Here is a 25,781-nt window from a genome sequence, read left to right on the forward strand (position 1 = left end):
TAGCCATTGTATAGTTCTATAGTGGATTGATGCATAGGACAGTGAAGAGAGTGTTACAAATAGAAGAAACGAGTGTGTGTCATTCATTGCTCTAAGGCAGGAAGAGTTTGGTGTTTTTAAAGAAGTATAATAAAGTTCCTGGAGTATAGAGAGATGAAACTGGAAAGGTAGACAGGCAAAGCCTTGTAGGCAATGGTAGAGTTTGGGTTTAATTTTGAGTGTATTGGGAAATGTTTAAGGGTTATAAGCAGGGCAGGGATATCTGTAAGTTTGCTCTCACTATTGTGTCAAGAATATGTTGGAGGAGGCAAGAATGGAGACAGGGATACCAAGTTAGGATGCTGCAGTAGCTTAGGTGAGGCATGAGGGAAAGCCAAAGAGCAACAGGATTTGCTGTTGCATTGGATGTTCAGGGTGAAGAGAAGCAGGAATTTTAACATCAGTGAGTGGGGAAGGTCAGGCAGAGAAGGAGTGAGACAGGTAAGTGAGACATGTCTGTATTTTAGGAGAATAGTCTGGGCTGGCTAGATAAATTTGGGAGTCATCTCGTTTGGAATGCTATAGAAAACCAGTCAGTAGATATAAGGTCTTGAGGATTCTAGCATGTATAGATCAGGCAGAGAAGAAGAATTTAGCAAAGGAAATTGAGAGGGTGGAATTACCAGTAAGGTGGGTGGAAATCAAGTAGAGTAGCAGCTCTTTGAAGATTTGACAATAAAGAGGAGCTAAAAAGTGGGGTAGTAGCTGCAGGAATTATGAAGTCAAAGGAGGATTTTTAAAAGATGAAAAATACTAGAGCAAGTGCGTTTATATTTATATGAATGCTTCAATAGAGAAATAGCAGATTGATGCAGAGAAGGGTTAGCTGAAGGAGTGAAGTCCTGGAGTGGAGAGAGCGTGGCTCAGGTCACCAGTGGAGGGTGGGCCTGTGATGAAGATGGCTGCTTCCTCAACTTTAGCAGGAGGGAACAAGAAGAAGGCATGAGCACAGAGCACAGAGCTGCAGGTAGGTGTGTAGATTTGGTGGTGCAAAGATGGCCTAAGTATGTCCATTGCCTATTTTTAAAAATGAGACTCTAACTCAAAAAAAAAAAAAGAAAGAAAAAGAAAAAATCTGGTTGCTTGTCTTTGTTACAGATACTTATATGAACTTTTGTAATGTACTATGGACATCAACTCTTTGTTGATACTTTTTCTATTGTTGTACTCTTAATTTTGAGCCTGTTGAGTTTAGAAAACTGATTTCTGTTGAATAGTGCTTGTTTTAGTGTGACTTTTTTTAATACTTTGAATTACAGCAAAAATGGAAAGAGGTGGCACAAGATTGTACAAAGGCTGTTGAACTTAATCCCAAATATGTGAAAGCTCTCTTTAGACGTGCAAAAGCCCACGAGAAGCTAGACAATAAGAAGGAATGTTTAGAAGGTGAGGGTAATTTTGTGTTTACATATATTGATAAATTTATATGAAACTTTACCTTATGAGTACAGAAATCAGTTGTCTAAAGTTGGGACTCCTCTGCATTTGATACTTTATCTTCTAGTTTACATTGAGATTGATGATACTTAGTATTGTCTCTATTCTCAAGTATGGAATTAAGTGAGTATTAAGATATGGAGTTTATATACTATGTATTTTAAACTTGGCAGTATTATAATTCTGTGAAAAAGGAAATTAGAAAAGAGGTTTTATTTTAGCAAAAGTGTTTCTAAGATTCTACATATTTCAGTTAATAGCCTGTATAAATATGAGGTAATTCTAAGATGAATCTTTACAATAAACATTTGTTTTTTTCAAGCGTTATTTTGTATCCAATGGAAAGTATGTAATTGGTACAAAACAATAAGTAAGTTTCTTATTCTCAGTAAATGCTGCAAATATTCTGTGACTGCTAATTGTCAGTATACCTTTGGTTTTTAAAGTACATTAACCTAGGTGACATGGGACAAAACTATAGTGTAATTTCTACAGTCTAAAAGTTCTTTCCACTGCATATTTAAACCTGCTTTAAAAGCAGCAATACGATTTAGTCATAATTATTATTATTTATTTAAATAACATTTTTCAAGAGGAAAAGCCCCCTTTAAAAAAATCTAAATTACAAATGAGCGTGTTTTATATAACATTTTAGCAAAATTTGAGGTTTTGTGGTAGCCTGTAGTTTGGTAGTGGGTGAAAGGAGTGTTGCTTTAGAAAAGGAAATTCAAGTTTTGAATCAGACCTTGAAGTTACTGACATAAAAATTGACAGAGAAGAGATTGACTGGAGTTTTAGAAGAAATGGCATGATAAAAGACATTGACACTGGCACTAGCCAAGGTTATCAGGAATGTAACAAAGGTTGAGAGGCTGAGGGACCACTGATCTTTTAAATTTCAAACCACCATATCTTGAGCAGTGGCATAACCAGGTGAAAATGGTATTTTTGAGGCAGATAAATTTGAGATGACTTTGGAGACAAGGAGTAACTCAGAAGCCTACAGAGAAGACCAGACATGAGAGAGCTACAATATGTTGATTGCTTTAGAGTTACTAGCCAGAATAGAATATTCTTGGATTCCTTGTTTTATTTGCTACATGTAGAATGTTAGAGCAGTAGGAAATGTCAGAAGTTATGCAGTACAGCCACTTTAATTTCACAGGTAAGGAAAACAAACCCCAGAGAAGTGGAGTGACTTCCTGAGCTTTCAGTTTAGTCATAGAGTAAATAAAATTGAAGTATTAAGAATTAGCATATTGGAAATTAAACAGATGGCCCCATCAGGCTAACTTTATCTTAGCTTTCTGTAGCTGCATTGTGCCCATTTGACGTTGCTGACCCATCTTTGTAGTACTTCCATATTTACTCTTGTGTTCCCCATCATTTCTAGATGTCACTGCTGTGTGTATATTAGAAGGGTTCCAAAATCAACAGAGCATGCTATTAGCTGATAAAGTTCTTAAACTTCTTGGAAAAGAGAAAGCCAAAGAAAAATACAAGGTAAATTCATCTGAATTAGTGCAGAAAAATTAATCTGAAAAATACAAGGTAACGGAGTACTCTGTACATCACGAAGGGTCATTTCTAATTTGTGCTGTCTAAACTTGGGCATAGTGGTAATGGTAACTGAAATTAGAATTTGGTTCTATTTCTTTTTCTTGTATTCTTGGGCTTTTATGACTTATCCTTTTTCAGTAAGAATGTAGGCTCTGTTCTGTGCTTAACCTGGAGAATATTGGAATTCATCTATATTAGGGATTGCCACACTACTACAGTAAAGTTGAGTGGTTGTGACAGAGACTATATAGCCTGCAAAGCCTAAAATATTTACTATCTGCCCTTTTACAACAAGATGCTTGCCAACTCAAATATCATTAAGGTTTTTAAAGGTATGCTGTGGGGGTCCCCAACCCCCACAGACCAGTCAGTATGTGGAGCCAGGCCACACAGCAGGAGGTGAGCGGCAGATGAGCAAGTGAAGCTTCATCTGTATTTATAGCCACTCCCCATCGCTTGGATTACTGCCTGAGCTCTGCCTCCTGTCAGATCGGTGGCAGCATTAGATTCTCATAGGAGCACAAACCCTATTGTGAACTGCTCACGTGCGGGATCGAGGTTGTGTGCTCCTTATGAGATTCTAATGCTTGATGATCTGAGGTGAAGCTGAGGTGATGATGCTAGCACATACAGATTAATATAAGCAGTGAGGTTTGATTGCACGTTCCCCCCTTTTCCCCCGTTCATGGAAAAATTATCTTCTGTGAAACTGCTCCCTGATGCCAAAAAGGTAGTAGGGGACTCATGGTATACTGTGTAAGTGAGCATTAGTTTTAGACTGTTAGTAACAGATGATCTAATTTGACTAACATCAAATAGAGCTCCATGCTGGAGGGTTGGGTATAAAGACATGGTCCTTGCCCTTAAAGGATTGCAATTTAGTGAGAAGATACTGTTACTAACTATGAAAGGCATGATATGGTGAAGTGTTCAAGGGGGAGATGTAAGTAGAGTGCTATGAGAGTGCCACAGGCATCACTAAACATCACTGAAGAGTCACTGCTGAAGTTAATCCAGGTGGTTGTTCCTATTTTATTTCGTAATTATTTGCTTTTTTCTTAAGTTGATTATAAAAATTTGAGTGTTTCTGATTTTACATCTCTGAATGTTAGCAGAGTTTAACAGAGTTAAAACAGGTTCCTTCACTGCAGGACTTTAATGTACTAAGATGTGTTGTTAATCTCCTAGAGGTATACAGCTGGAGTAGTTCTCAGTCTCTTTAAACTAGGGAACTTTTTTTCTTTGAGCATCTCATAGGACTGGTATTCCTCAGAAACACTTTGTGATGCACAGGAGAGTCTCATAAGTAGAGCCTCAGAGGAATCCAGCCTCCTTGTACATACTATTGAGTAATTAGACTAGTTGGATTGCAGTAAGGTAAGAAAATATAAAATAGCCTGTATTCACATAGGTTACAAATCAGTTTCCAAATATTTTTTTCTAATCTGTTTGTATACTACTTTGTAAATTACAAAATACTTGCCATATTATTGTTTTGATTTTTACAGCAACCTTATACAATAAATAATGCAAGTATGCCATTTTAGAGACTAGAGGTTTAAAACTTTGGTGTGTTAAATTGTACTTCAAAAGGAAGTTGCCATGCCAAAAAGAAATAATCAAAACAGGAAATGTGATTTCAGTATGGTTTTCAGTGTCACTTACCTGTAATGAGGATCTTTAGAGAAAGCATTTTCAGTGCCTGTGTGAAATATGGTCCTATATCTTTGGAGAGGGAAAAGGCCTTCACTTAAACCCTGCTTTGAACAGCTGGGACTGGCAGCTTCACCTGTTCCACTCTTTTGTCCTGTGAGTTGGAGCTTAATATTCTTCAATGACTTGAAAATGTTTACAACAGTCATTCTTAGTGTTCTGCAATGTACCTGCTTCTTTGGCTCATGTTTTCTCATTCTGCTTTATTTAAACACGACTAAAATTCAGAATCGTGAACCTCTGATGCCATCTCCACAGTTTATCAAATCTTACTTCAGTTCTTTCACGGATGATATCATCTCTCAGCCCATGCTTAAAGGAGAGAAGTCTGATGAAGATAAAGACAAGGAAGGAGAGGCTTTAGAAGTGAAGGAAAAGTAAGTACCTCAAGCATGGTGCCTGCTTCTAATGGGTTTTTGCTTTCATGAAATTTCCCTAGAGCCCAAGTGGGTTTTGAGTTATCTTAAAAATAAAACCCAGCTATGTATCTACAGATACAGATAGAAATATAATAAAACATTATCTACAGTAGCTGTGAGTGTGCCATTGCACTCTAACCTGGGTGACAGAGTGAGAATCCTACTCAAAAAAAAAAGAAAAATTATTTAATATTATTGTACTTATAATAAAAACACTTCTCTTTCTAGCAAGTGTCTGTTACTTCTCTGGTGACTCAAGGTTTAATTGTCAGAAATCTACCCTACTTTTACTAAAGGTCCTGCATGATATTCTCAAGAGGATGCTCACTGAATTAAGTGGTTGACTATGTTTGAATAGAGACACTAACTGAAAATTGTGTAACCCAGCATGCATATGTTTTAGTTTAGGGACATTTTAAATTTATAAACTGAGATACTTAGGGGTGCCAGTAGAGTGAATTCTTCAAGGTTTCTTCTGCTTGCCTAGGAAAATGCCTTTGGGGGGGCAGGCATCTTGTGTTTTATCCTATAGAGAGCTGGATTCAAAGTATAGTTTGTGCCGGGCATGGTGTCTCACCTGTAATCTCTGCACTTTGGGAGGCTGAGGTGGGAGGATTGCCTGATACCAGCCTGGGCAACATAGCGAGACCTCATCTCTATGTAATTAAAAAACATTAGCGGGTGTGACAGCATCCATTTGTAGTCCCAGCTACTTGGGAGACTGAGGCAGAAGGATCACCTGAGCCCGGGAGGTAGAGGCTGCGGTGAGTCCTGATCATGCCACTTCACTCCTATGTGGACGACACAGATCCCCAATTTTTAAAAAAAGTACAGGTTGCTATGTTTATAGCTGGAGATCTAGTGATACAATGTCATTTATAAGCCATCTAGCCTGCTTATATATTTATATTTGTCAGTACTTCTGTTTTGCTGCCAAGGCTACCTCTCCTGTGTCAGAGAAGCTACAATATTATTGCCAACATGTCATTTTTAATGAGTTTGGAGGGAAATATTGTTCTGGTAACAAAGCATAACTGGGTTTTGTATCTGTAGCATATTGGAGGGTGTGAGGAAACAGATTGTTTTTGATCTTTGTCTCCCAATTTTTCAACTGTTACTGACCACCTTTTGAGAGAAGGTACTGTGCATTATTGTACCAAAATATGTAAATTTTAGTTAGTTGATATATGATCTTTCTGAAAATTGTAGTTGGGTAGTAAATGTTGAAGATGTCATATAGCTCTTATAACAGTGATGCAAATAATCTCCTCAGAAAAACTACAGTGAACTTCATACCATTGTTCTAAAAGCTGTATTGCAAGATGGCAGGATATAGCTAGCTTTCATCCAAACACTAACTAGAATTAGGCCTGTGTTTTAAATTTCATTTTACTTGGAGCCTTGGCCTCATCATCTTTTATATAGAGCTATAGTAGTAGTTACCTTACAGGGCTATTGTGAGGTTTAGAAATAATGTTTATAAATACCTAGCACTTAGGTTCTCAAGAAGTAGAAACTTACTACTTCTAATCTCATTTAATAATTGTTTGTATTGTGTTAGACTTGTGACCTAAAGAGCAACACTAGAGTGTGGGGAACATTAGGATGTAATTATAGGAAAGGGGTAGCACAGAGTGTCTAAGATTTTGACTGATAACTTATAAGTCATTTGCCAGTTTTCTTTATACAGAATCTAGCAACTAAAATGAGAAAATGTACTTTAATTTTCAATGCTTTGTGTTTGGAGGATTCCTCAAATGTCATCTAATGTAAATTTTAGTTAAAAAAAAAAATCCCTTATACAAGCATCTCCAATAAAAATCCATCATCCTAGGAGAATAATAAGTGATACTGTGCTCACTGCATTTTTAAAAAATAGAGAAGGGTGTTTTTTTAAGTCCTACTTGATGAAAGACTTCTCCTTTAAATTTGTTTCTTTGATAAGTCAATTTGTTAATTCTAGGTTTGTTCTTTTAGGTAAAACAATAAATCTTCTGTGTGAGAGCCCTTCAGGTGTTTCCCTGTCTCTAGTCTTACATCCTTACAGTCCAGGCTGCTCCCCACAAAGTAACCAGAGTGTTCTTTACAAGCACTGCTCTGATCATGTATCTTGCCTTCTGTGACTCTAAACTCACATATTTCCCATTTCTCTGTTTTTTCTGTTACTAAACAACTGTTGAGTGCCATCAATGTGCCACAGATGCAAAGGTGAATAAGACACAAACAATCCTTACCCATGTTGCAGATCAGTCTCCTTCAGTAGCTCATCTTTTCACTCTCTAAATGTCTAAGGCAGGGCATTAGCCCAGGTTTCTGCCATTGACTCTGCTGTTTCCTTTTTAAAACTTGTTCTTAAGGCATCAAGAAAATCCCAATATGCATCAAAAATCCTAATCTGTTTAACCTCTAACTCTAGTCCCATGCTGACTGTTTATCTCATTGAGGGGAAGTAGACACTTGTTTAATTCAGGTGTGCTAAATGTGGCAAGTTGATCTTTTGTTAGTAAGGAGTTTCCTATGTTTGTTTTTATTTTTCAGTTCTGGATATTTAAAGGCTAAACAGTATATGGAAGAAGAAAACTATGATAAAATCATAAGTGAATGCTCAAAAGAAATAGATGCTCAAGGCAAATACATTGCAGAAGCATTATTACTAAGAGCCACCTTCTACCTGCTTATTGGCAATGCCAATGCGGCCAAACCAGATCTAGATAAGGTCATCAGTTTGAAAGAAGCGAATGTGAAGGTACATTTTAAAGTGTGTGTGTGTGTGTGTGTGTGTGTGTGTAAATTATTAAACTGAAGTCATGCTTTTAGATGTTTTGCCAGGTTTTTTAGCATTTCAGCTACCTTTCTCCAAAATGCTGTTTTTTGTTTTGGAAGGAACTATATCTAACAATGATTTAGATGGTGCAGTGAATCTGAAACATAAATATCAGTGATATTTATCTTTAGGTAGGAAAGGAAAGGTTTTTTCCTACAGCATGTATCTATAGGAAAGGGCTTCCTTTTGTAGCCATTGCCTACTATATTGGAGTATATCTGGGCAATGGCAAAGGTGATTTAGCAGTACTATAGGTAATGCCATCAGTGGCATTAATATTAATACCAAATAATGTTAATACCAAGTTATAAAACATTTAAACAAAAATAAACACTTAATATACTTTGAAAGATTTTGTGTTACATGAAAAAAAGCTCTAAAACTGCGATGCATAAATATGCCAAAAGTTTTGCATTTGTGTGGTTGAACAGCTTTCCATTTTCCAAGTGTTCTTCATATGTATGTAATAATTTTCATAAGATTTATGGGCATCTGTTGAATATGCGAGCTATCTACTCTGTAACAAGATATAAGTTAGCCACCAATTACCTATATTCCTTATTAGTTTGTTAACATCTCTGTGGCCTATTTCCTCATTGAATTGAATGAACCGTGTAGATTGTTTCACCTCTAAATGATCATTCCTGTATTTGGGGGGGATATAAAAATTGCTTTTAAGGCCTAAGAATTTGTTAAAAATTTCTTTCAGAATAAGATTTTCAAATTCCTCATTATATTAACTTTAATTTTATTTCCTTCTGATTTTTCTGATGACTACAACTATTCCATTGTGTATTTTTGGTATAATTGTGGAGGATGTTCATACTTGTTTTGCATATGTGTAGAATTGACGTGTATTATTGGCGCTGAACAAAATTTTGAAGAAGGCTATTTTCATGATCTTTACTTTTAATGGCAAGTAGTAATGATGCTTACCATATGCCATGTACAAAAATTAACATATAGAGACCAAAATGTAAGAGCTAAAAATATTAAACTCTTAGAAGAAAACAAAAGAGTAAGCATTCATTACCTTAGATGAGCAGTGCTTTCTTAGATATGACACCAAAACTACAAACAACCAAAAAAATTGATAAATTGGGCTTCATCAAAATGAAAAACTTGTGTTTAAAAGGATATTTTGCTGCGTACGGTGGCTAATGCCTGTAATCCCTGCATTTTGTGAGGCGGAGGTGGGAGGATTGCTTGAGCCCTGCAGTTCAAGGTCAGCCTAGGACACAAAGCAAGACTTCATCCCCACAAAAAAATTTTTTAGAAATTAGCCAGGTTTGGTGGTCTGTGCCTGTAGTTCCAGCTTCTTGGAAGGCTGATGTAGGAGGATTGCTCAAGCCTAAGAGGTTGAGACTGTGGTGACCTGTAATTATGCCACTACAGTCCAGCCTGGACAACAGTGACACTCTGACAAAAATAAATTAAATTTAAAAGATACTATCGAGAAAGAGAAAACACATTACACTAAGTGGGAAAAAACATTCAGAAATCATATATTTGAAAAGGAACTTGTATCCAAAATAAGGAACTCAATATAAAGACAACCTAAGTTTAAAATGGGCAAAGGATGATCTAAGTAGACATTTCTTCAAAGAGTATATACACATGACTAATAATAACATTAAAAGTTGTTCAACGCCATTAGCCATTAGGGAAATACAAATCCAAACCACATTGAGATATCACTTCATACCCACTAGGATGGCTATGATTAAAAAAAGAGAGACAATAAGTCAATAATAAAGCAAATAAAAAGCATGGACAACAGCAAATATTTCTGAGGATGCGGAGGAATTGGCACTCTTATACATTGCTAATGGGAATGTAAAATGGTAAAACTTTTTTGGAAATCCGTTTGGCAGTTCCATACAAAATTAAACAGAGTTACCATATGATCTAGCAATTCCACTCCAGGTAAATACCCACCAAAATGGAGTACATATATTAACATAAAAACTGTGTATGAGTGTTTGTGTATAGCAGCCAAAAAGTAGAAGCAATTCGAATGTCCATCAGTTGATGAATGGGTACACAAAATGTGATATTTCTAGGGTGGAATATTATTCAGCCATAAAAAAAAAAACAATTAAGTACTGATACATGCTACAACATGGATGAACCTTGGAAACATGCTTATGAAGGAAGCCAGACGCAAAAGATCATGTAATATGTTATTCCACTTACATGAAATGTCCTAAAGAGAAATAGAAAGTAGATTGGTTGTTTTTAGGGGCTGAGGAGTAAAGGGAGGATGAGGAGTGACTACTTTAGAAGTGTTGGGTTTCTTTCTGGGGTTATAAAAATGTTCTGGAATTAGATAGTGGTGATCGATGTACAACTTAGTGAATATTCTGAAAAAGGCTGATGTGCATACTCTGAAAGGGTGACCTTTATGCTATGTGGATTGTATTAAAAAGCTGTCATTTGAAATACTCTTTTGGAAAAAAGAGTAATGACGAACCTTTTTCTCATTTGGGATTACAGCTCCGAGCAAATGCTCTCATCAAAAGAGGCAGCATGTACATGCAGCAGCAGCAACCCTTGCTATCTACTCAGGATTTTAACATGGCTGCTGACATTGATCCTCAGAATGCAGATGTTTACCACCACCGAGGACAGGTAACGATTTTCTTACTCAGAGTTCTGTCCTTTGGATTGAGCTGTTTGATACCGTTTTGAGAATTTCATCCAGTTTTATTTCTGATAGTTTTGAGCAAAGTATCAGAGTAGTTGACAGTTTGAATTGGCCTTTGTTTCCATCTTGAGCTGTGTCCTTATAATCTTGGTATTTACTATGAAAAGAGAGAAAAGGAGGGCAAAAAATGTTGGCTTGCCAGTTCAAGACTGTTTCTCAGGTGTTTCTGGTTCATAGGTTTTCAATGAGTAAAATATTAATAACATTTAGTAAGCAATTTGAGTTAATGCTAGAATCAACAGGATGGTTTTTATGGGCTTTTTGCTATAAGGAGATAGCCTGGACTGCCCAAATAGCAAAAAAAAAAGAAAAGAAAAAAAATTCTATTTTGGGATTTTGTCACAGGTAGGTGAGATTTTTTTTTAGTAAAAATATATTGTGGAGAAAACAGTTCCCAATTATAGTCTCGTGTGGGGAAAACATGGCTTTATAATTTGCTTAATATCGCTTCTTGGAATGCATAATAGTAGAAAATTTGGAATATCCATTATAATACTAGAAAAGCTGAGGTTCTTTCTAATGAAGAAGTTTATCTAATATGATCGTGCGTTCTGCCTGAGAAATGTATTATTAGTCAGCTTAGTTATGTGAACATCATAGAGTGTACTCAAACCTAGGTGGTATATCCTATACCTCTGCTGTGTGTTACAGCCTACTGTTCCTAGGCTACAAACCTGTAAGGCATGTTACTGTGCTGAATGCTAAAGGCAGTTGTAACACAATGGTAAGTGTGTATCTAAACATATAAAAGATACTATAAATAAATGGGCTATGTCATATATACACTATTGTATATGTGGTCTGTTGTGGATCGAAATGCTGTTAGGCGGTGCATGACTTTCTGAAAGTTAAGTGGCTGAGATAGTCTCTTAAAATTCTCAACATTTTGATCTTTACTGGCAGTGACTTAAGATTAATTTGAAAGGTAATTATCTGATGTCTAACCTGTTAGCCTCTTAAAATTCTCGACATTTTGATCTTTACTGGCAGTGTCTTAAGATTAATTTGAAAGGTAATTATCTGATATCTAACCTGCTTTGAAATTTGAAAATACAGAGACATTTTGTTTTCTAAAGAAAGGGTTTAATAATGATCAAAATTGCAGTGCAGATGGTTGACTTATAGTCCTTTTTTTAAAAAAAAATTGGATACTGGATTTGGAATCTCCTTTTAAATTACAAGATTTTCTCATTCGTTGTTTCCTGAAAGTAATTCTGTATGGAATAACTTCCTACATGCTGTGCATTATGCTGAGCTGTGGTAATGGAGAGGAGACCCACGTACTTACCTGGTGCATCTATTATTTTTGAGTTACATTTATTTATTTATTTTTCTTAGCTGAAAATACTACTTGATCAAGTTGAAGAAGCAGTGGCAGATTTTGATGAATGTATCAGGTTAAGACCTGAGTCTGCTCTGGCACAAGCTCAGAAATGTTTTGCACTGGTAGGTACTGCTTTCTTTTGTATTTTCCTAAACATCACTTTTATTTCTCAGTGTCAGCAAAATGAGTATCTCATTGTCTTCAAAGTCATCTGGTTTTCTTTCCCAAAGGAAAACTACAGGTTATAAAAACATATTAGTAAGCGTATATGCAGATTGACATACACCTTCTGTATTTCTCTGGATATTTGTTTGAGTTCATATCCCTGGCATTATGCTCCCCTAAATAGAACTGCTCTCCCTGCTTCTCTAACATAAACTAGTACAAAGAACAAGCATTGTGAGGAAATACTCTGCAGTCATGACACCACATAACTGCTCTTACATCTCTCCTTTGTAGAACTGTTTCTTAATATTCAGAAACATAAAAGGTAAAAGAAAATGAAATCAATTTATAGTAAAATGAGATACTTCCAGTTAGCCCTATAGCTGGAGTCCTAAAAGAATTTTCCTTTTAAAGAAAGTGAGTCACATACTTAAGCACATGTATATTGTGGGTGAAAAACATGATAAAAATTTCATTAGACTTACAGTTTTTCCATTTATATGCAAAGTTCACTTCTCACAAGTTAGTATGCCCTCTTCTACAATACTGAACATCTTAACATTGTATAGTCGCCATGAAATCCTACTTGTAGATAGCCTTTGGATTTCTGCTGCTAAGATACTTCCTTGGAACCCTTTTGGATGCAGCAAATTATGTTGGAAAATCACTTGCTTTGCTGGAAATATTTATGTAATTTTGTGTGTTTTTTATGTTAACACGAGTTTTTGAGTTCTTGATTTGACAGGCCCATTTTGATTTTTTTAAATAGTATCGTCAGGCATATACGGGAAACAATTCTTCACAAATCCAAGCAGCTATGAAAGGTTTTGAAGAGGTCATAAAGAAATTTCCAAGGTGTGCTGAAGGCTATGCACTGTATGCTCAGGTAAATGTAATTTTTCTATTTTTTAAAAAAGAACTGCATTCTTATGCTGAATTTCAGTATGGAAATCAGGAAACAGTGCTACCCTTGTTGCAGCTTCTGTGGAAGCAGGTGGCTTTTTCTGACTTTGGTTCTCATGGGGCCTGGGGTGGTCCTAAATCACCTCAGCAGAGGCTCCTTTAATGCACAGGTGGAAGCCATGGCCCTAAACTCATAATGTGGGGGAGTGTAAGGCAAGAATTCCTCTCATGTTTCCATTTAAATTGGTTTTGCAAAAAGTAATTGCCTTTGCAAAATTTACTATATGCAATTGGTGGGGAAATAGTTTTCTTTCTATTTGATCACTTCCTATTTAAATATATAGTCTTGCCAGGAGCAGTGGCTCATGCCTATATCCCAGCACTTCAGGAGACCAAGGTGAGAGGATTGCCTGAGCCCACGGGATCGAGACCAGCCTGGGCAACTTGGCAAGACCTCATCTCAGTAATAAAAATTTTAAAAATTAGCCAGGCTTGGAGTGGCATGTGCCTGTAGTTCCAGCTACTTGGAAAGCTGAGGTGGAAGAATTGCCTGAGCCCAGCAGGTCGAGGGCTGTGGTGGCCGTGAGTGTACCACTGCACTCCAGCCTAGGCAACAGAGTGAGACTCCAACTGAAAAAAGTAAATAAATGGGTAGGCTCTAGCAGTTTATTTCAATTTCTCTTGCTTTGTCTAAAATTCTTGGTGCTTTCTTCTTCGTTTAGGATGAAAGCTATAGAAAGCAGGATTTAAATCTGAATTATTTTAACTTTTTTATTGTAGTCTGATCTTTTTGAAGACTTACTTATTAATTTTAAATCATCCATTTAAATGAAAATGATTAGCTTCTTATAGGCACAGCTGTACTTTCCCCCCCATATTAAATTATGCCTGAATGACTCTATTGTCTTAGTCTTTAAGTTGAAAATTGTTTTTGGTATCTACCTAAACTGGCCATCTCAATACTCCATGTGCTATTTTTTTCTATTCATGTTATTACAAAAGAAATGTTGGAGTTTTCCCCCCACAAATATCACAGACATAGGAAACAAATTATTACCGTCCCTGGTAGACTCCTCCTCTTACACTATTCTTAAGGTTGCTTCTTTTGTTTTTAATCACCTTCACACTATTTTTAGGCAAATTATAAGGGAAATTTCACAAAAACATTGATGGTTTATTAAGGGAGGAACTATGAGAAAATTGTTTTGCGTTGGATCTGTTCTTTAAAGGTAGGTCTTATACATCACCGCGTTATTAGAGATTGAAATTCTGCAGTGTGAAGCACAACCCAGAAGTTCTTTAACCTCAGTTTAATCGTACCTATTCAGTTGTCATTATTTATAATCCTAGTCAGGATGGTGATAATATAAAAGGAAGCATTGGTTGCTGATTACATGTTGTACTTAATCAATCATAAAAGCATGTGCTATATAACATTTTAGAGAACGTATAAAAGTTAAAATCAAGCAAATGCACATTTTAATTGTATGAATAGGTACACTTGGGTTCATGCCTTATACCGGGATGTCCAACATTTTGGCTTCTCTGGGCCACACTGAGTAAAGAGGAATTGTCTTGGGCTACACATAAATTATATAATATAGTGTATATACATACATAATAAGACTTCTTTTACTTTTTTATAAGTTTAGAAAAATGAAAACAATAGAAACTAGTGGGAAATTTGATCTTGTTTTTGTAAAATTAATGTGTCAATTCTGGTTCGATGGAAGTGGTTGCAATTCTTAGTTCTCAAGGTGCTTGTTGGAAATGTTTGTTCAAATTTTTGTCTTCGTGTGCTTCATAATTGAAAACAGCTGCTCACAAATGTATGTGCTACCTAAAAGTGGTGTCATAAATAAGGTGTGATTGTGAACTTCAGTAATGGAAGTGGGGCATAGGGTCACAAAGAAAACACTAAGAAAGAAACACATGATATTAAAATATTTTGTGGGGCTGCATTACTAGGTGTCCTGGGCTGCATGCAGTCTATTGGCCGTGGGTTAGACATGCCTGCCTTATAATTCATTAGTAACAAGGAAGTAACAGCACCATCCTTCTCACCATGGAACTCAGATTTCTATAAGCAACTAAGAGAGCATTTAATGAAACCAATTCTAGGAACATCTCTTCTACAGAGCTTTCCTAATTGCACATATGCCTGTCACTGTTCTGCCTTCTATCGATTTGGTTTACATGAGCTGTCTTCTTGTCATCACTAGCATTATTACAGTCTGTTTGCATGAAGATCTCTTTTCTTTAGTCCCTCTTGTAATTTTTGCTTCACTGTATAATAAATATAATATAACTTCATATATACATGCAGCACATTACATATATACATATAGTTATTTAGTGTAACTTTTTTCTTTTTGACCTCAAAGGTTTGGCTTAGATGTTGGCCAGTTCTCAAAGTTACAGCTTGAGTAGGATCTGGTGTCCCAGAGTCAAGTCTTCTATTTCAGCTGTGGGATTTGCCTTAAAAGAGTTGATTATAGCTCCTTTTTTTCCCTCAAAAATATGTTTATTACATTATTATTAACTATTAACAAACAATTGGGGGGAAACCTAAATGTTCAACAGAAGATGGTTGTTTGCAAATTATGGTATGCTCACTCAATGACATACAGCTATTAAAAAAGATAATGTTAGATATAAAGTCGGATGTAAAACTACATTAAAAGCAAAATTATATACAAAATGGTGTCAACCATGGAAAAACACATAGTAGAGAGATACGTAGAAATAAATATATTAAGAAGGTTGTCATGCTCACAACTGGTAGAAGCTATAAAGATAATTGCTATTTTCTTATTTCTACTTTCTGCATCATTAGGATTTTTATTACAAAGAAGATGTACTGAGTTTATTTCTTACATGTTGTTAAGATTGATTTTTGAGCCGGGTGCTATGGTTTATGTCTGTAATCCCAGCACTTTGGGAGGCAGAGGTGAGAGCACTGTCTGAGCCCAGGGGTTCAAGACCAGCCTGGGCAATTTAGTGAGACCTCATCTCTACAATAAATCAAAAAATTAGCTGGGTGTGGTGGCACGTGCCTATGGTTCCAGCTACTTGGAAGGCTGGGGCGGAAGGATTGCTTGAGCCTAGCAGGTGGAGGCTATGATGGCCTAAGCGCGCCACTGCACTCCAGCCTGGGTGACAGAGTGAGACTCTGACTCAGAAAAAAAAAAATAATTACTTTCGAAATATCCATTTCATTTAAATTAGCTTATTTTAGATTTAAAAGAACTAAAAGTCATATAGTTAAACACAATGACACATATAGTTCTAAACATCACCTTATAAACAACTGGGATTAGCTTAGCATGGTCTTGGTATGAGATGATACTAGGGGGTTATTTTTGGAGCTGTTGTATTAGTGTGAGTAGTTGATTGTAGCTGCTTTTTTTTTTTTTAATCGTTTTTAAGGAAAGACTGATAACATTTAACACATGCACCTTAACTTACCCTTTCAAATTAGTTTTGTCCTTAAAGTAATTCCCTTAGGCTGTATTATGATAATAAATACTAATAAGTGACAAGACTGTATCTGTGAGAATATGATAATGGAATTGTTAGTAAGAGTGGGATTCTGTATTCTGCAGTTTACCAGATTATCTGCTGCATATAACTAACCACTTGCCGAAAAGAAAGGACAGCTAAGATTTTATAACATGCCACCTAAAATCCCCAGTAGTTATGATATAAAATTTAAATCAGTTTGTATCCACAAAACATAATTTGTAATGAATGAATAAATGAAATAAAATGTAATAAGCAGTATACTTGTAATTGCTTAGGATGACAGTTATCTTAATATAACTGAAGTATCTCTTCACATAGGCATTAACAGATCAACAGCAGTTTGGTAAAGCTGATGAAATGTATGATAAATGTATTGACTTGGAGCCAGATAATGCCACAACATATGTTCATAAAGGGTATGTATTTTTGTGGTTCTCTCTGTTCAAATAAGGTAATAAATTTCTTGCATTGTGATAAAAGGAATTTCTTTTGGCCACTGAGGAAGGGGACTGTGGAAGATAAGCTTATTGAAAAACTTCTTAATGCATATGGATGCTGTTTCTTTTATAGAAATTAGTAAATGTATATTTTCACTCTGTTAAGTGTTTTAATTTTAACATAAATATCCTGTCAAATGTTGTTTTTATCAAAGTAGAAAACAGTAAGTTTTTCCTGTCCTTGTGTACTTGAATTATCATAAGAAATTTCACTTAAATTCACATAAAGTAAAAAATAAGAGGTATGAGATATGTTAGCAATAGAACCTATGCTGAGCACTTTTTTCATAAGGAACTTAGACTATAAAACCAATGTAAGCTGAGAAAAAAACAATTTGATGGTAATTATATGCTGCTTTAGTTTTTGTTTCTCCTAATAAGTTAAATTATAAATTCATTGAGGTCAGAAATTGAGTCATATACTTAATGTTCATATTGATACTGGGCCATGGTCATTTTTTTTTCCCCCTGATTGCAGTTTACTTCAACTTCAGTGGAAGCAAGATCTGGATAGAGGTTTGGAACTTATCAGCAAGGCTATTGAAATTGACAATAAATGTGATTTTGCATATGAAACCATGGGAACTATTGAAGTGCAAAGGTAACTTCTAGAGTCTGCCCATAGACAATTTATGGCAGCTATAGATATTTATCCTTTGTCCTTTATTACATAGATGTTAAAGTCTGTTATACCTTCTAAAGCAAGCTTTCCTCAATACTATACAACTTTGAATGGCCTTGTATCACTACTTTTCCCAAATTAAAAGTCACGCTTATAAAAACTGTTTAGGTCAGATAGATACATGAGAAAGGGAATCTAGGTCTTTCTCTGATATCTGTTACATGATCTTTCCTCTTTTCACCTGTATTATTCCCATTAGAAGGGAAAAAATGCCAGGTTGCCAGGAGATCTGGATCCTGCTGTGAAGAAGCAACCAGCCAAGCAGACATAATCAGTTTTTCCCATCCTTGGTGTATCATCCAAGTGACTGGGCAAGTGGCAATGTCATCTCTGAGCCCCTGAGTTTTTTAAAATTAGGGTTAGATAAGAACATTCCTTACAAGTCTGACGGTCCTTATTCTGTGAAAATGTTTATCCAGATTTGCTCTTATGACCCACCGTTAACAGATGACAACTGTTTACACATGGGATTTATTATATGCCTTCTTAATACTGGCATTGCTGTTCATTTATGTACCTACTCTAGGCCAGGTACTAAACTTTACATGTTTTCTAAGTAATTATTACAGTTACTCTTTACCCCCATCTTTATAAAGGTGGAGATTATATGATTCCCAGTTTAACTGATGCTCAGACTGGTTGGGTTAACAAGGCAGCACAGAGAGCTAGACACGATTTGAGTCCATATTTCACTGATACCAAAGTCACTGATCTTGCCACTATTGCTTGTCAGGAATCAGCATGAATTTTCTTAATTCTCTTATCTTTCGGCCCGTCCTGTGGTCCTCTTCTTGCTCTAGAGTAGGCTGATGAAAAACTCTGGTTCTTGTGAGCCATTGTATACTGATAGCTGCAAGTAAATATTATTTTCTAATTGCTTGTTAATGTGAATAAAATATATTAGAATAGGATAAGGTAGTGGTTCCTAATCTTTTTGAGCAAAGCAGTAGATACTTAGAATAATGCACATATAAAAACACTTTGCTTTTTTTTTTTTGAGTTGGAGTCTCACTGTCTCCCAGGCTGGGGTACAGTGGTATGCTCACGGCCACCACAGCCTCGACCGGCTGGACTCAGGCAATATTTCCGCTTCAGCCTTCCAAGTAGCTGGAACCACAGGCGTGTGTCACCAACACCTGGCCAAATTTTTTATTTATTGTAGAGATGGGATCTCTCCATGTTGCCCAGGCTAGTCTTGAACCCATGAGCTCAGGCAGTCCTCTTGCCTCCACCTCCCAAAGTGCTGGGATTATAAGCATAAGCCACTGCTCCTGGCCAGTGCTTTCAATTTAAGGTGTTTGTAGCCGGGCTTGGTGACTCAGCCTGTAATCTCGTGCTTTGGGAGGCCGAGGTGAGTGAATTGACTGAGCCCGTGGGTTCGAGACCCGCCTGGGCAACTTGGCGAGACCTCATACAATAAATCAAAAAAATTATCCGGGCATGGTAGCGTGTGCCTGTAGTCCCAGCTACATGGAAGGCCGAGGCGGAAGGATCACTGGAGCACAGCAGGTCGAGGCTACAGTGGCTGGGAGGGAGTGTGCCACTGCACTCCAGTCTGGGTGACAGAGTGAGACTCCAGCTCAAAAAAAAAAAAGCAAAAACAAAAACGCAGTGTTCATAGATCCTGGGCTCTGAATTTAGGGCTCTGAAATTTTGTTTTTGTGTTAATTTTACTTGAAATCCATTCTAAATCTTACCTTACAATTAAATAAATGAATGTGAATGAATGAATGAAATTTCTGATTATCCTAGAATTTAGCTGATCTACTAGCTGGTGACCTAATAACTGAACACGAACTTTTGAAAAAATTTTTAAAACATAAGTATCATGAAGCCACATATTATTGTAAAGAGTTAAATATAGTTACTCTGGAGGTACCTCTTACTGGCATATATAGAGTCTAACTGGCATAGATAGATAGATAGTCTAACTGGCATAGATAGATAGATAGACAGGACTTAAATATTCTTTATAGGATTACATACATATATGCATATATACATAGCTAATACAAGTTACTTAAAACTGTTGGTCCTCAGTAAGTATATAAAGCGTAGCCACACTTAAGACTATAAGAGGTAAATTATATCTTACTGACCAGACATGTTCATCTGTTTACTCAAAATGCAGATAGTAACTACCCAGCCATTGTACAAGGTTCTGGGAATTGGAAGGTGTCCATCAAGGTGCTAGTGAGATTACGGTGTAAACAAATCCATACATTCATGTGACCCTGCATTGAATGACAGTGGAGCTGTGGGAATGTTGGGCATAGGACAGCTTTCATTCCCATGGGTAGGGAAGGGGAGATTTTTCAGGAGGCTACTGTATTTGAACTGAGCCTTAGAAAGATGAAGATTTAACCAGAATCAGGCAGAGGCAATAAATCATCTGAGCAATATATGCAGACTGCGAGTGTGTGGCACAGCCAAGGAGGTCGGTTGACCTGTGTGACAAGCACAGGTGATGGAGTGGGGGTCATGGTGCCAGACATGAGGCAGAAAGAAGGTAAAGCCCTTGAGTGCCATTAGTGTTGTCTAAAGCTCTGTCACTGCTTTCCAAAGGAGCCTGTTTTACAGCAGAAACATGTAGAATTTAGAAACCAGGCAGAATTATGATTTTAAATAAGCCAATTTCCTTAGTCTCACTGTTATCTGTAAACAGAATACAAGAGATTTAATACAAGCAAAAAGTATTTGTATCGTGTTAGGCACTCTTATTTATTTTAGAAGAATAATTTTGGTAGAATCATAGTTGAAACTTTGTGGTCAGACTTCATGTAGCATCACATGTAAACGTCATTGGCTCTTATGACATACTTGTTAAATCTTTTACAATTTGTGTTTTAGGGGAAACATGGAGAAAGCCATTGACATGTTCAACAAAGCTATTAACCTGGCCAAATCAGAAATGGAGATGGCCCATCTGTATTCACTTTGTGACGCCGCCCATGCCCAGACAGAAGTTGCAAAGAAATACGGATTAAAACCACCAACATTATAAAACAGGGGGAAGGAGACTGGCCCTCTTTTTAAAAGTTTACCCCCTCTTCAACTGAACCCTAAAGACACTGTCAAGAACTGTGCTGAATGGTGGGACTTAGCATTTCCATTTGTGGTATTGTCGTTACATCTGTCTCATGTTTAGGTGTTGTGGGCGTGGCTGTTAAAGGACATTTGCCGTCTTGCAGCTTCTATTCCCTGTGCAACAAAAGCTTAGAACCTGTTAACGGGATATTAAAATAAAGTTGCAAAGAGTACAAATGATAATTGGCCATGCAAATAAAAACTCTGATTTGTTGATTTTTTTATGGGGGATTGTGGGATTATGTTTAGGATGATTTTGTCTTTATATGTGTGTATATAGTATGAGTATTTTACAGCTGTTGGTTTTAAAATTCACATCGTAAATGCTGTAAAATAGATTTCTTTTATAGTCAGTCCCTTAGTTGAATTTTTTTTTTTAAGGAAACAAAGCTTAAACAGGGATTATAGTAAAATTCAGAGACCCTGTGTCAGCATGCACAGTGCCTCTGATTATGCAGAATTTTAGAAACTTAGTGGCTACTGTTAATCTTCTGGACCCCCTTCTGCTCTAATGGATAATGTACATCCTTCTGAAAGTCTGCAACAGCTGGTTTTCATACAGTAAATTATGTAGCCACAAAATATTCTACTTGATATATATACTGAAAGACTCAGTGCTGATGGATGAATGGACCTGGCAAAGAGGTAAGATAAAACGGAAGTGTGTTTGTAATTGTAACTATTTTCTGTAAAAAGTACTATTATTTAATAGTGTACTTTTAAAAAAATGCAAGGTAGCTGTGTCCACGCACCTGTAGTCCTATCTACTTGGGATGCTGAGGTGGGAGGCTTGGGGATGCTTGACCCAGGACTTTGAGGCTACAGTATACTATGATGATCATGCCAGCAAATAGCTACTGCATGCCAGCCTGGGCAACATATAAAGACCTTGTTTCTTAAAAAAAAATTTTTGAAATTAAAAAAAAAAGTGCAGATTTCTTTTGTGTATAACCCAAATAAAGATGGAATAAGTGTGATATATGGGAGTAATTAGCTTAAAATTTCTAGTGGAGAAAATGACTCAAGGTTTAGAAAGGAAGTCCTAGAGCCAGAGCATAGTATTTCCTGAAATAACAAGTTTAGTGCATCAACTATGACTACATATGCTTAAGTAATCTTGAGCCAGTATTTTTGAAGACCCTGAGGCTGTGTAGAGTGTTTCTAAGTTTGCACTAACCTTGATCTTTAAGGACTAGCTACCCATGTCCAAGTCTTTACGAGGGATGCTGACAGCAGATTTTTGTTTTTGTTTTGTTTTATCTTTATCTCCTTTCTTAGAAATCACTTTCAGTTTTATTTCCAATTGCCACTTGTATAGACTATCCTTTTGCTTATATGCTGGATTTTTCTGGCAGGAAAGGGGTTGTATTCTTAAGGGGTCTCTTGTTTGGAGATATTCTGGATGGGGAAAGGTCTACTTAAGACAGACTATAACTAAAGAGCAAGCCTTCAGTTCTCCTTTTCTGGAAGTTTAATTATAGTTAAGACTGTTGGGAGTAAAAGCATTTTTACCCCCTCTTTAAAAGGGTGCTTTATCCTGTTGAAACTAAAAAGATTTTGTCTATAAATGCTATCTTTTTAGAAACTCTTAGAAATGACTCTTCAAAGTCAATCTTTGGAAAATATAGGGGGTGCCAAAAAAATTGTATATACATTTTAAGTATGATGTTCGCCCAAAAGATGGCATTAATCAAATGAATGCTAGCATCACCATATGACAGGCAGGACAAAGAAAATGGTGGAAGCACAATTGAGCAAACATACACATTGCTGCCATAATTTAACTTTGCAAAGTAATACATAGATAACATCTCTTAAAGTGTATATATTTTTTTTGGCACCACCTATATTTAAGAGGCCTCTAATCATTAGGAGCAGTTAATGTAATACAAGATGGCTTGGATGATGGAATGTTTGAGAGCTCTTCATTTTGTTCTTAAATTGTGCACCTATTATGATAACCCCTGAGTACAGAAATATTCTACATCTCTGAATGACCTCTGATTTAGTTTTTATTTGCATGGCTGTAGTTACATGAACGCTGAGTTTTCTTCTACTCTTCTCCCTCTTCCCCCTTGGGGCTGGGTAGACAACCACAAAGGAAACACGCATGTGCCATTCAGTACTATCATTCCAAATTCTCACGGACTATTGCCTGTTGTGAAAATTATCTGAAACTGCACTGAAAGCTGCATCTGTCTGTATCTTTTCTTTTGTAAATGACCTCACATGTAAATTCACCAAATAAATATTACATTCAAGCTTTTTTATCTATTCTTTAAATAGAAAGTTAGGTAGTTTACTCATTTATTATACTATTGGATAAATTCAGTCATTCTCTTGTGGGCTCAAATTAACTGAAAATAGGCTAGATTCGGTGGCTCAGCCTGTAATCCCAGCACTTTGAGAGGCCAAGGTGCGTGGATTGCCTGAGCCCATGGGTTCGAGACCAGCTCGGGCAACTTGGCAAGACCACGTCTCTACAATAAATCCAAAAAGTTAGCCAAGTGTGGTAGTGCGCGCCTATAGTTCCTGCTACTTTGGAAGGCTGAGGCAGAAGGATCGCCGGAGCCCATCGGGTTGATGCTGGGGTGGCCATGAGTGTGCCACTGCACTCGGAGCCTGGGTGTCACAGTGAGACTCCAACTCAAAAAAAAAAAAAGAAAATAGGAAAATACTGAACATGTTAGTATATGAAGCAGAATAGTTTGTTGGTGTGAATGGTTGAAGTTTCCTGAGAGCATCCAGCCCTTACTACTGTGAAATAAGGTAAGGCTCCTCAGAGAGCTAGAAGAGGCAACTTACTTCCCCTTATCTCTACCTCCCCCCTGCATGCATGGCAGCCTTGAAGATTGCCTGTTAGACTTGGGCCCCGAGGTGAGCTTATTATCAGACTGGTTTCACCAGGAGTTTAATCATAGTCGTCAACCACATGGAGTCTCTGAATATAAACCTGAAATAATCTCCACCATCCGTAATAATTGTGGCATAAATGGGGAATCCATCCCAAAACAATAGTAAAAAGCTTTGGTTTTTTAACAATGCAAGCAGAACTTTCTGCCCTCTGGAAACTCAAAATGTAGTTTACTCAAAATGCAGTTGAAATAGTACTTTGTACCTGTAGAAGTCAACTAATGGTCATCTTAAGACTGTTTATAAACAGGACCATCATATAATTTAACCACACCAGGAAACTTCTGAATAAAAAAGTAATAATGACCCAAGACTGTTCTAGGTAAATTGTGTTGTATGGTCTTTGCATTTATAAGGAAATCACTTGGGAGTGGTTGCAGGGAGATGGGTGATAATTAATCCTACTTCTGTCCTCTGCTAAATGGGTTTTTGAACAAAGTGACAGAATTTTGATTGTAAGCTTTAACACACCGATAAAATGAATTATGGTTCTCCAATATACCCACATCCTTATCCCTGAAACCAGTGAATATCACCTTAGTTGGCAGATGTGGGCTTTGCAGCTGTAATTAAGGGTTTGGGGATGGGGAGATAATCCTAGATTATCTGGGTAACCCCAGAATGCAATCACAAATGTCTATATAAGAGAAATATTTCAGATTGTAATTTGAAAGAGATTGGAATAATGTGGTCACGTGCCAAGGAATGCTGGCAGCCACTGGAAGCTGGAAAAGGCAAGAAATGGATTTTGCCCTGGAGCAGTGCACAGCCCTGCCAATGCCTTGATCTTTGGCCCAGTGAGTAAGATAGTAACTTTGTGTTGTTTTAAGCCATTAAATTTGTGGGGTTTGTTTTTAGCAGCAACAGGAAAATAATATACACTCCTTTGGCTATTGTGTGCAAGAAGGCATATAGTTTAAAGGGATTTTTTTTTTTTTTGAGTATCCCAAAATACAATGACTATGCACATGTGCATTTTGGCCAACTCCCAGGCTACAGACCGGAGTTTAGTCAAGTAATGGGAGTATTTGTGATTTAAGGCATCTATGATCGTGATCATGCTATAATCATCAGGTCAAAAGCCTGCTGCTTAGATATGAGGTAAAAGTGGGATCCCTCTGCCAACATCCTAGAAGAGGCACCAAAAGGAGTACACTATTTTCCAATATTTTGAAACCCTTAGAATTAGCATAAAAAACCTAGTCTGGCTTATTTTAAGGTGACAGTGCACACATTATATTGAGGGTCGAGAACTAGTACTCCCATAGCTGGGGTCCCTGGCTCCAAAGAAGAGGCAGTTAAAGATGGGGGAAGGCTAAGGGACAACATGATTGCTACCCTTCAGAGCCCAGGGTTTGAGCCCATGGCTCAAATTTGAGCCCATGGCTCAAATTTCTCCAGCACTTTTGCTGGCGCTTAAACATACTTCCGTGCAAGTTATCTCCTTGAAGGCCATGGGAACGTTTACCTAGATTGGGAAGAAGACTATAATTAACACTGACTCTTGGGCATCATCTTACAGGGTGAAAGGTTTAAAGCAAGAAGAACCAGAATGAAGCATGGTGAGATTCTCTGCAGAGATGACCCATGGCCTAAATTATCTATGAGCTGTTCTAAATAACTTTTACCTGATTTTATTTCTCATTACTTGCTTTGTGTCCAGAGCTATAAAGGATCTAAGGTTTTACCCTTCTTGCAAACTTGTTTCCCAAATGCCGGCAGCAGACGTTGAGACTCCTGGGTCAGATAATGGGCTTAATTATTTAGAGCACAGCAGGCAACATGAGCTGGTGCCCCGGATCCGATGGGAGTGTCTGATCTAGGTGGATACTGCACATGAAGTTGGTTTGCGTCACAGCCCAAATCCTTAATGAGCTGGCCACAAGCTAACCTGCCTGACTTCTGCATCAGAGAGAAACATTACTTGTATTATATTGGATAGCAAACAAGCCTGTCCAGAAGGAGACGGTCTCTATCTTCCAAAGT

At 37.0% G+C, this 25,781-nt stretch overlaps 1 protein-coding gene across 1 annotated transcript in view; it reads left to right on the forward strand.

The window, feature by feature from the left end:
- The window catches only part of TOMM70 (translocase of outer mitochondrial membrane 70), a 37,337-nt gene extending 14,194 nt beyond the window's left edge, over positions 1–23,143 (forward strand). Inside the window, exons 3-12 of the mRNA XM_008069154.2 lie at positions 1,299–1,425; positions 2,870–2,979; positions 4,978–5,126; positions 7,707–7,914; positions 10,489–10,623; positions 12,038–12,145; positions 12,958–13,074; positions 16,935–17,032; positions 17,592–17,714; positions 20,646–23,143. Coding sequence (XP_008067345.1) covers positions 1,299–1,425; positions 2,870–2,979; positions 4,978–5,126; positions 7,707–7,914; positions 10,489–10,623; positions 12,038–12,145; positions 12,958–13,074; positions 16,935–17,032; positions 17,592–17,714; positions 20,646–20,799 — 1,329 coding nt within the window. The 3' untranslated portion in view covers positions 20,800–23,143. The remainder of the gene's footprint in view (positions 1–1,298; positions 1,426–2,869; positions 2,980–4,977; positions 5,127–7,706; positions 7,915–10,488; positions 10,624–12,037; positions 12,146–12,957; positions 13,075–16,934; positions 17,033–17,591; positions 17,715–20,645) is intronic.
- Positions 23,144–25,781: the final 2,638 nt, after the last annotated feature.

This window comes from Carlito syrichta, unplaced genomic scaffold, assembly GCF_000164805.1.
Source record: "Carlito syrichta isolate Samal-C Ts95f unplaced genomic scaffold, Tarsius_syrichta-2.0.1 Scaffold311833, whole genome shotgun sequence".
In the NCBI taxonomy this organism is placed as follows: Eukaryota; Metazoa; Chordata; class Mammalia; order Primates; family Tarsiidae; genus Carlito; species Carlito syrichta.